This window comes from Ammodytes marinus (assembly GCF_949987685.1).
Source record: "Ammodytes marinus genome assembly, chromosome: 16".
NCBI lineage: Eukaryota > Metazoa > Chordata > Actinopteri > Uranoscopiformes > Ammodytidae > Ammodytes > Ammodytes marinus.
Genome location: NC_137220.1, coordinates 2,930,316 through 2,942,070, shown reverse-complemented (window position 1 = coordinate 2,942,070; position 11,755 = coordinate 2,930,316). Strand labels below are relative to the sequence as shown.

General features: G+C 37.5%; 1 protein-coding gene across 1 annotated transcript in view; it reads left to right on the top strand.

Annotated features, from left to right (window-relative positions):
• The first annotated feature begins 4,568 nt into the window (after positions 1–4,568).
• The window catches only part of LOC307262970 (uncharacterized protein), a 14,111-nt gene continuing 6,924 nt past the window's right edge, over positions 4,569–11,755 (top strand). The window contains exons 1-2 of the mRNA XM_080043991.1: positions 4,569–4,665; positions 8,107–8,611. Coding sequence (XP_079900117.1) covers positions 8,123–8,611 — 489 coding nt within the window. The 5' untranslated portion in view covers positions 4,569–4,665; positions 8,107–8,122. The remainder of the gene's footprint in view (positions 4,666–8,106; positions 8,612–11,755) is intronic.

Sequence of the window (11,755 nt, the reverse complement as noted above, 5' to 3'; positions counted from 1 at the left end):
GTTGTCTGTACAAAGAAGGAGAAGTGACACTGGGAAGAAACTTTGACTGACCTTAACCCATTGATGACTATGGCAATCTAGGATGCATGTCCTTAATGCCTGAGGGTTTTCTGAAAAAATTGTACGAATTGTCAAGTCTACTAAAACCTTAATATCTAAGCCTGTGTAGCACATAGAAACATGAAATAAAATACATTTAAAAGTTAACGTTCACAGGTTTTATTTAAACATGCTCCCTTAGCGCTTACAAACCAACAAATATTTCAAAAAATCGTCAAAATTAGATGAATTAGAAAATTATTAAATATTGTTAATAAATAGATGCAATGTGTTGTGTGATTTTCGTCAGTAGTCTATAGTAGACCTTGATTCTGCGCACCAAACGCCACTAACTGTTCTGTCGCCGACATAGCTGGCGTATTTTTTTTATTATTTTGTTTTATTTTTATTTATTTTTATTTTTTGATTGACATGATTTTTGGCAAACCACACAACTTTTGGGTGGTCACGTGGTCTTAAAAAAATCAACAAAACCCACCTCATGTGTATTTGAACCAATGACAGTGCATTCTATGCTGGGAATGCCATGAAAATTAGATAAAGTAATAATGCTGCGCGACGCAGCATCAGGCAGGAGAGCCAATGTGGCATCGCGCAGCAGCCGTCATCAATGGGTTAAGCACATGCAAGATTAGAGAAGTGACACTTGTAGGGGACTCTGAATGACCCTTAAGCACATACAGACTTAGAACAGAGAAAGGTCACAGATGGAGAAGTACACCATTGCATGACAAAACGTGCAAACTGCCACAATTGACAGTTGAACATGTGCCTTGAACACCAGGGGCCGTATTCACAAAACATTTTATCTTAGCACTAAGAGTACTCCTAAGGAGCACTAAAAGTTCTTAGTAAGGAGTCATTTCTTAAAACCTATTCACAAAGCTGATAAGACCAACTTTTACTAAGGAATGGGAGGTACTCCTAAGCTAAGACAAGAGGGCGGTGTTGACCCTGTTGCTATGGATGACGTCATGTTCATACCTTCTATGCCCACAGTGATTGGCTGAGAGGGAATGAGAGCTAAGAGTGAGTTTATGATGGAAACACTGTGGGAGATATCCATATCGTGTCGCTGTATTAAAGTAAAGAGTTTTTATATACAATTAATGACAAGTAACAGTTATTTAACATGAAACCAAGATACTGCAGGGTTTCCCACACATTCGTTCACAATTAACCTACAATAGCGCCACATAGGTCTATTAATTTTAAATTTTACAATGATTTGAATCGGAAAAAATGTCCTCATTGAACAGCTGCACGCCATGCACTCTCACTGTATTTCTCTCAACGGCGGACTATGCCGCAATAGTCAGACAGCGACAAACCAGGAAATTCGCAATTTAGAAACAACAACTGGCGAAATCGTAAAGTGCATGCGGAAGGAAAAAGGAGCTTTCAGTGCATCGTAAACCCAAAGCAATTGCAGGAAAAGGAACTTAATACATACTTTTTTATATAAATATAATAAATATAAATGTGTCTATACTTTATAAACATAGCTTTACTAAGATCATTAAACCCTTACAGCTATTAAGGTACCTTTTGTAAAGCTCACTAGCATTAAATCTCTCCAAAATGCCATCAAATGAGTGTCTGTGATTTACTCTTAGTGACTTAGGAGTCCTCTCGAGGACTCCTAGCTTTTCATAGATTTAGGAGCTAGTTTTAGCGCTAAAATGCTTTGTGAATTACACTTATCTTAAAAAGTTAGGAGTCCTAAAATTAGGAGTGAAACGCCCCTTATTTTTGAGAGTTACTCCTAAATCAGCACGTTAGGACCTACTCTTAGCCTTAAAATGTTTTGTGAATACGGTCCCAGATTAGATAGCTTGATTGGGGCATCCTCTTCTTGCATACGACAACATGCACACACAACCACTGATAGAGGGAGGAGCCGGAGGATCTTCGATGAGAGCCAGTTTGGGTGGAGTTACCCAGTGCTCCGACCAGGCCACGTATAGTAGAGTACGCCCCGCCTGCATCATTTTGACTTTGACCAATGGGACCCCACAAGGGGAATCCCTTATATGCTTCAGCGCATCCTTGTTAAGCGCCTTCTTCTGAGAACTCAACTATAGGTTGGCTCCTCACTCTTAGGTCCGTGCACGTTTAACTGTACGAGACACCTATTCTGCTTTGTGAAATAAATATCACTTTATTAACTAAACCTCTTGACTGGAAACTCCGTCCTTCATGCCATTCTTGTTGAATTAATTTCACAACACTAGTGAGCTTTATAAAAGGTACCTTTAATAGCTGTAAGGGTTTAATGATCTTAGTAAAGCTATATTTAGAAAGTATAGACACATTTATATATATTATATTTATGTAAAAAAATATTTATTAAGTTCCTTTTCCTGCAGTTGCTTTGGGTTTATGATGCACTGAAAGTTACTGTTGGTGTCACGTTTGGGTTTAATTTCCTACTAGAGGCCTATATGTGGCGCTTCGCAGCATCTCCTCCGTTCCACAGGTCCGCTACTGTATAGTTGCACGTCTCGCCTTTGTCCTTCCGCATGCACTTTACGATTTCGCCGGCTGTTGTTTCTAAATTGTGAATTTCCTGGTTTGTCGCTGTCTGACTATTGCTGCATGGTCGCCGTTGAGAGAAATACAGTGAGAGTGCATGGCGTGCAGCTGTTCAATGAGGATATTTTTTCCAATTCAAATCATTGTAAAATTTCAAATAGACCTATGTGGCGCTATTGTAGGCTAATTGTGAACGAAGGTGTGGGGAAACCCTGCAGTATCTTGGTTTCATGTTAAATCAGTGTCACTTGTCATTAATTGTATATAAAAACTCTTTACTTTAATACAGCGACACAATATGGATATCTCCCACAGTGTTTCTATCATAAATTCACTCTTAGGGACTCATTCCCTCTCAGCCAATCACTGTGGGCATAGAAGGTATGAACATGACGTCATCCATAGCAACAGGGTCAACCACGCCCTCTAGTCTTAGTTTAGGAGTCCCTCCCATTCCTTAGTAAAAGTTGGTCTTATCAGCTTTGTGAATAGGTTTTAAGAAATGACTCCTTACTAAGAACTTTTAGTGCTCCTTAGGAGTACTCTTAGCGCTAAGATAAAATGTTTTGTGAATACGGCTCCTGATCTTTTTATTTAATATTTATGTTTTGACCATGGACTGCGGCTGCAAATTTTGATGTGCTTTGTTCTGTATGTTATGTGTGTTTGTATGCACTGTCTGTTCTTTAAACTGAAAACTACAATAAACATATTTAAAATAAAGTATTTGCTTGTCTCAACAGACCCACGTGCGAAGAGGTGGCATATGCAGAGATTTGACAGAGCCTGGGTGAGGCCCACAGAGGGAGCAGTCGGGAGGAGTGTTGTGTCGTGCTTAACAGCAGAGTCAATATCCTTGATACAATCAAGCCAAGCATAGCCGAATCCTAAGTTTGATCTGGTGCATGGGGCTACAACTGAGCCCCAGATATGTCTGCAATTTATTTTGTGTTCAAATGTATTTTTTATACATTTGGATAAAAAGTAAAATGACATTGCTTTTTTTTTAACTGTGTCATTTTAATATGAGAAATAAATTGGTCGTGTTTAATGTGAGTGTCTGTCTGGTAATGTGTGTAAAAATGCTTATATATCGATTTTGAGATACAGACACTGTTGCTGCCACTCTCTTACAGTGGAGGTAAATTAAATACATACAATATAAAGTGCAAATGTAAGGCACTGGCATTTAACTTGAATACATTATTTAAAGGGTCTCTTTGCTTCCTCATTAAAAGCTAAATATGGTAATTTTTACTCCATATTTATTGGAGAATTGATGGTAACTAAAATTATGAGAGGAGGAAGGTTTTTTTTTCTTTTTAAAGATATTGATTTTAGCTAATAAATTACTTAAAATGTTACACAGTGCCCCTTTAAACTTTGAGAATAAACAACAATTCCAGACTGCGGTAGAATTGTAAAGATGCTGATAAATTAGACCTTCCGGGATCAATAAAATATACTGTAAGTAACAAAAACATATTCAAACACAAACATCGAATGTCGAGTTCCCTTAACGTACTCTCTCTAATGATTGGATTACATTGCATGTGCCTGATGTATTTACTGAACTTGGAAAATCCCGTTTCTCTCACTGTGCACATGCAGAACAATCTAAAGCTGTCCTTATCTGTAACCTCAGGGAAATTCAAATTTGTTATTTGATTCTATTTTACTTTCAACTGTGTATTGCTTTAATTGATTGTCTTGCTCAATTCTTGATGGTCTGTTATTCAAGTAACTTTATTTGTATGGCCATTTCCTCTCTGTTCTTATTAGTGTATCTTTGTATATTTGTGAATGAATAAGTTCCATACTTACATCTTACTATAAGCCATAAAATAATTGATACCAGTGTTGCTGACTGTCATGACAGAAACCGGACATCGCTGCTTTGTTGGCCACACCCAAACAAATGTTGTCTGACTGTAAACGAAAGTCATGAAACACTAAAAGCATAAACACAAGTGAAACTTAAGTGAAATATGAACACACCTTTTTTCCCTGAGACTTCATAAAGCGCAGAGTGATCTCACAGCATTCACTCTTTGAGGAAACTCGAGAAAGGTACGTGAACACACTTTGTATATTCCCTAAAAGTATTTTTTTTACAGTGAATTATATAAATACTGGGCAAATGAAGAGAGGAAGTTAGTTTAGTCTGGAGACAAGTTTGCTTGTAAAGGGTTAAGGATTTGTTTTCCCCTTTGAAAGGGAAGTGCGGGGGAGTTTTTCCGTATCTAAATCAAAAGTCTAAAGATAGAGGGCTTTATATGCTGAAGATGTAAAGCCTCTCAAGGCAAACCTGAGATATGCGATATTCTACAATAATTCAGTTTTTGAGAACGCTTACACACTCTGTCAAAACTTTACACAGGCCAAATAAGACACAGCATTAGGATATAAAACGTCTCACTTCTATGTCAAAATTAAACTCTGAAATAAAACTCCTTTCAAGGTTAGTAAATCATAATCATTAGGAAAAATCGAAATAAACCATTTTATTTTTTTAATGGTTTAAAAGTTTTTTAAATTACTTCAATGTGTTCTGGAAACTCACATTCATTCATTACAAATCAGAAATTACACAAACTATTTGGAGAAGGCATTTTTGTAAAGGACAAATAAACAATGAACAAAACTTCCCCGAGGGAGTTACTGCATGCAGACCTTGATGATGAGATTATTTCCCACAGCGGAAAAGGGAGTAGTGTTTCTGACTGTAGCCTGTTCATGTCAGTGTAACTTCCTTGACTGCAATTCTTTGTCTCTTTTGTAATGTAATGTAACTTTATTTGAACAGAGACAATGTACAAAATAAACATTAACCTTGTTTAGAGCAAGGAGAGATGCATTGTACCAGGTTTTAGCAAACTGCCATTTTCCATAAAATCCACTGAAGTAGAGACTGTGGCATCCATTCCAAGCTTTCAAAGACAACATTTTGTCAGTTTCCTTTGTGTTATTAAATTAATTGCCATTTAAATTTTCATATACTTTTTCAAAATATTGATCCAGTAGTAGAACATATAATATTGTGAAAACAAAAATAGAAGGGTAGCAGATTTTTTTATCTGAAAAAGAGTGGATTAACAGTACAGTAAACTACAAGTCTGTATGAGGATTTTACAAAAAAGAACATAAAAAGTACATAAAACTGCTGTTCAGTAGAAAGTAAATCAGTGAGTTGTTGCTGCTTTGAAAAGAGTCAAGCAAGAAGGTGTATTTGTGGATCATTTTGATGCAAAAATACTGTTTTGAAAAAGGATTGTTTGGTTTTGATTTAAGAGTTTCATTCTGACATAGAAGTGGGCGCTGGTGTCCTAAAAACACTACCAGGGGTCTCTACGATCAACAATAACAAAAAAATCCTCATGGTCATTTTAATATTCTGGTTACATTTCTGTATTTTGATATTTGCAATGATGTTTAGTCAGTGGCGCAAAAAGTGGGTATGCACTATATGCGGCGCATAGGGGCGCCGCACTAGAGGGGCGCCAAGGCGATCGGGGGGAAATTATTTGGAGTCGGCATTTTTCTGTATTTAACAGCATTTGTGTAAATGATATGATCAATAACAGAGGCACGTCAGTGATAAGGCGCCCCCCGCTCCTTCTCCCCCACACTAAAGGCGCTCGAGGGCGCGCCCCCTCGAGCAAGCGCTGGGGCGCGAGAGCTTTCATTTGAATCGTGTTGTCATCTGATGACAGGGACCTAAAGTTGGAGAGGCAGAAAAGAAAGCTCTCGGGGGCACAAAACAGAAAACGGGAAGATTGATAAGGAGAAAGATTGCGTGGATGATAAAAAAGCTTTTGTTTTATATGGCCGATTGTATTGATTAATGCGCACTGATTATCGGCCGCGACTCGCGGATTGTCACTGCAGATCTACGTGTCACCTCAAGTTTTTGACTATATCTGTTTTCAGTTTTTGAATGGTAGCAGGTCAGCGCCAAAACAACACACTCACCTGTTTCCCACTATTATCATATTTTGCACCATTCCAGCGCACAACTGAGTTGTGTGTATGTGAGTGAGTGTGTGTGTGTGTGAGTGAGTGAGTGAGTGAGTGAGTGAGTGTGAGTGAGTGAGTGAGAGAGAGAGAGGTCTCCTTACAGAGACTCACAATTTCAGTTGATTAAAATGTATAAATAACTTAACATGAAAAGACTGAGGTTAAGTTTGTCTTAGTTTCTGTTTCCAATTCACTGAACAAGATGATGGATTCACTTGGATGCATCTCAGTCTAAAGATATATTTGAAGGTCCTGATAAGACAGTAGATAAGATTCCCAGGTAGTGTAAGCCCAACTGGAACAGTAGGTTTTTCTTTGGAGCTATGAGTGTAACGACAAAAAAAAAATTCTGAGGAAATGTTTTCTGCGGGTGAGCTGCAGGGCTTATGTACATGTATAGTGTTTGAAGTATGTTGTACAATGCTAAGTATGATGTACAAGGCTAAGGAAGGGTGGTGGGGCACCACCATACTATCTATGGGCACCACAAAGCATCACAATTCAGAATCCCCCAAAGCAGGATCGGTTTGAATAGTGTGTAAGTTACACATACAGTATTACAGGAAGCATGAAGAACAATACCTTTAAAGAAGCTTTTCTTTTTTTTTGTCAGGAAACAGTGATTGTTAAAATCTGTGTGGAAAATGGCTCTGGAATGTAACATCTCACACTAGAGGAAACAAGCAACTATAAAGCAATTTATTTCTGCCTACTCCATTACTGTCATGAGAAGCATCCCGGGCAGTGCGGGCACCCACTAGATCAACCTGCAAAGCAGCATTCGGGTGCAACATTTCAGACATACAAGGGGGTTGGAATCTTTTACATGCAGAGGGTGGATGGGGGCTCTGCTTGAAAGCATCTATAGATACTGTACCTGCCTGCCTGACTGAGAGAGAGAGAGATAGAGATAGAGAGAGAGAGAGAGAGAGAGAGTATATAATAGTTTATTGTAAGGGAATTTGGTGCGATAGATTGGTGGCTCTAAGTTTTTTTTTGTCTTATTTAATGCCTTTTCTCTCTCATTCACTTGAAAAAAAAGTTTTATCAACAAGCTGGTTTTTCCAATTTAACCGTTTTTCTGAGCTTTTTTTTAACGTTTTTCTTTGTAAATACCTACACACGTTGTATGGGTAAAGTGAAGAAGGTTGGCTGACTAACTTGTTTGGCTCATTTTACTATTCATTTGAACTGAAATAAAAGTTTTCTTTGTCTTTAATTCTCTTCACCAGAGTACACCAAATTGCCCATTTTACATGTTCAAATCACAAAAAATTAGCGCCTGCTAAGTGTCTGCATACCCCCCAGAAAGTGGGTAGTTGCGCCCCTGTGTTTAGTTTCTTAAAGGGACTCTTACCGATCCTGCAATTGAGAATTACAGCACTATCATACCATCCCGCCTCCCTCCAATTATATTAAAAATGCAACAAAGGTAAGGGTAGCTTTAACGTGAATTCCTAAAGTCTTGACACCAATATTCCTCTTTTTCTACAGTGAGTCTGACACCAGCATGGCGTACCTGTGGGCTGAAGATGACTTTGATTTGCCCTCTGACGTGGAAAAACTGGGCCTGTCGAATCCAATCAGTGGTAAAAAGTACGTCATGTACCATGGCACCACCAGGCAGGCAGCTCAAGGCATCATGAAAAATGGTTTTCGTCAGTCTAGCGCCGGGATGCTCGGCCCTGGCGTCTACCTGAGCAGGGACCTGAACAAAGCTAGCCGCTATCCTATTGATTGCCCTGAGGGTAACAGGGTCGTAATCAAGGTTGTGGTGAGAGTTGGGAAAGTGATCGCCATCAATAAACAAGGCCACCCCCAGCAGAAGACCTGGCATGACTGTGGATACGACACCGCCTGGGTGCCACCAGATTGTGGAATGGTGAAGAGCGGCTTGGAGGAGAATTGTGTCTGGGATCCAGAACGAATTAAGTTCACTAAACAGATCAATCCAGTCCCAGTCAAAGCCTCAGCTGGATCTGGTGCAAGGGGCTACAAGTGAGCACCAAGATCTGTAACCAATTTATTTTGTATGTTCAAATGTATTTTTATATATCTGGATGTACTGTATCTACTTTCTGGAAAAGTAAATGGCATTGCTTTTTGTAACTGTGTCGTTTTAACCTGAAAAATAAATTGGTCTTGTTTAATCTGAGTGCCTGTCTGGTTTGATTATGTGGAAAGTTTGATGGCCAAAGTTTTTACAGAACAGATTTTGTATACAGCCTTTATTAATTTTATAAATCCAAAAACACAATGATCCGGTCTTAAAGGGCATTTTCAGCATGTTTTGGTTATGTGGAAAGTTTGATGATTATATTTTGAGTTCCTCTGACACTTTTACTGTACCTCTCTTACAATAGAGGGTAAATGAAAAAACATACAATATAAAGAGCAAACTTTAGGCACTAGCATTTTACTTCTGTATCTTATTGAAAGTGACTCTTAACTTCTTCATTAAGAGGCAAATATGTTACTCTTTACTCCAAGTTTATTTGAAAATTGTGATTTATTTATAGTAAACTATAGTATTATACTAAAGGGGGTGAAATGATTGACTGAATCATAAAAATGTTCTCTCTTTTTTTGTTTGTGGGTTCAACTTATCACTTGACAGAGGCAGATGCTCAATCATCCATGTTATTTTATTGACCTGTGCCCTTCTCCCTCAAGTTTCTTAACTTTAAAGTCAGCTCTTTTCCTTTTCAATGGCAGCAGATGTCAGAGAGGGAGTGAATCAAAAGTAAAACAAGACACTGCAGGTGAACAGGGTAAAATGTTAAACGTATAGATATCATCATGAACTTTGCAAAATATTTGAATAAATATGCAAATAGGGATAACTTATTATGTGTAAATTAGCATCTCTTTGCAAATTAAAATCTAGATCTTGGATAAAGCCAGAGTTTACATCTTGATTTTATTTTTTACAACATATTAGTGTCCAAAGTCTTTACAGAACAGATTTTAGATTCGGCCTTTATTAATTTTATAAATCAAAGAACACTATGTACCGGTCTTAAGGGGCATTTTCAGCAGGTTTTTAATAAGAAAATGTATCACAAATCTGAAAGTTCACAACATACGAACAAATCCTGCTGTAATAACCTTCAGAATAGTGCTAAGAATTATTATAGAAAGTTTAGTTGATGTTAATGCTTTAGAATTTGAGATTTTGGGTCAGAGTATTTAAAAAAAACTAGTGTTGAGATTATGGCTGTTAAATATGTTGTTACAACACTGTTTGAATGAAGTATATGGGCTCAGAGGAAGTACAAAGTATACAAAGAGATGTCCATTTTACAGTTTACTCAGATTTTTTTTTTTAAGTCAAACGTTTCCTTTGTGAGGCAGAAGGGTTAAATATGCTAAAACTACCCCACAACATGTAATGTGGTTCCAACACAGTTTATGCTGAATATTAGATTTAGCTAGATAAATAGTATTTTGTAATATGTGTCCCTTATTAGTAACATCTCAACATTATGTCTCAATAAAAATGAACTTACCTTTCCAGCTGCCATTCAGGTAACTTCTCCATCACAGAACTGTCCATCCGTGTCAGTCGCAAACTCAGTCACAAACCTAGAATGACATTATACAATAAGTGAATTAGAAATTCACAAACATTTGCATCCATCTTAATTCAGCAACATTAATAATTTCAAAGTTTGCATTCAGATGTTATATACTTAAATGTAACTACTGCTGTAAGCGAAGGTCATGAAAGGCTAAAAAGCATAAACAAAACTGAAACTTCAGTGAAATATGAATATTTTCCTACTGCTGTTTTAAGCGCCACTAAGATATTATAGCTTGCTGTTTAACAGTCAGGATCAAATGGCAACAATTTTCTTTATCAAACTTTATATACAATTTAGTTTTTACTTTTTCTCAACAGGAATCAACTGTCAAAAGTTTGTTTACTCACTTTTTACAGCGACACACGAGCATCATTCTCCCGAGTCAAACCAGCAATGCTCACTGCAGCTCCTCAGGCCTCGTTTCCACAATCCACACACATATGACTGGTGTCCGACAGTCCGTAAATATACCGATGGCGCCTCCCAGTGTCCAACAAAAGGAAGTGCTTTTCTTTACAAATGGATAGAAACTGTCTCAGGCAGGCGATGCCGCAGCGATTGCAATTTGCAGGGCACACTCACTCATGTCGTTAAAGTTTAAACTAATACACACTTGACTGTAATTTGAAATCTAACTGACAAATAGTATTCTTTACATTGGAGATGTGTTGTTCAATTAACTATGTGGTAGATATATGTCCCTATTAAATAAACATTAAAAGATAATGTAATGAATGACTATTTCGTGTCAAATTGATAAAAACGGTCTGACTGTGTATACAAATACAACGTATAAATATAACGACGAAAAAACATATTTTAGCACAAAAACATTATTCTTATTAACAATGTGTTAAAACTATATAAACTAAAGTATTTTTTAAACTGACTGGACTATCAACAATGACGGAACAAACCGGTGCAACTGTAGCTCCTCAACTGTCCAAACAACAAGGTTACTGACGCAGCTACTTATAATATAACGGTTAGCTAGCGCCCTAGCCGTTAAAGAAAGCTAACGTTATCAAGCATGCTACCATGGACGTATTCTAAGAGGATAGTTACTTACATTTACAGTTACATCATTAGCAATTCCACCAAACGTTAAAGTCAGCTAACATTAGCGCTGATAACCGTTAGCATAGACTGTCTATAGGACCGTTAGTAGCGAGTAGCACCTTAGCTAGCAATTTGCTCGTTGGCTCGCTTGCTAGCCGTTAATGTTAGTCAGGCAAGCAAGATAACCTTAGCTAGCCAATAAATTATTTAAAAAAAATGTGCAGTAGACAGGAGAGAGAGGAGACCGACCGCCACACATTAAATTGTCAATTTCAAGAAGGCTACTGATGTGGTAACCTAGGTAACGAGCTATATGCTATTAGTTGAATTTGAAATAAGTAAAATGCTCACTGACTGAAAACCACTGATTCCAGATAGTAGGCTATATTTGCTTGTTTTTATTTTTACATGTACAGGGATTCAATATCCCTCTGTTAACTCAACTAAAAAAGTACATATATGGGTAAATAACACAAATATTAGGTGTAAATATTCAAATG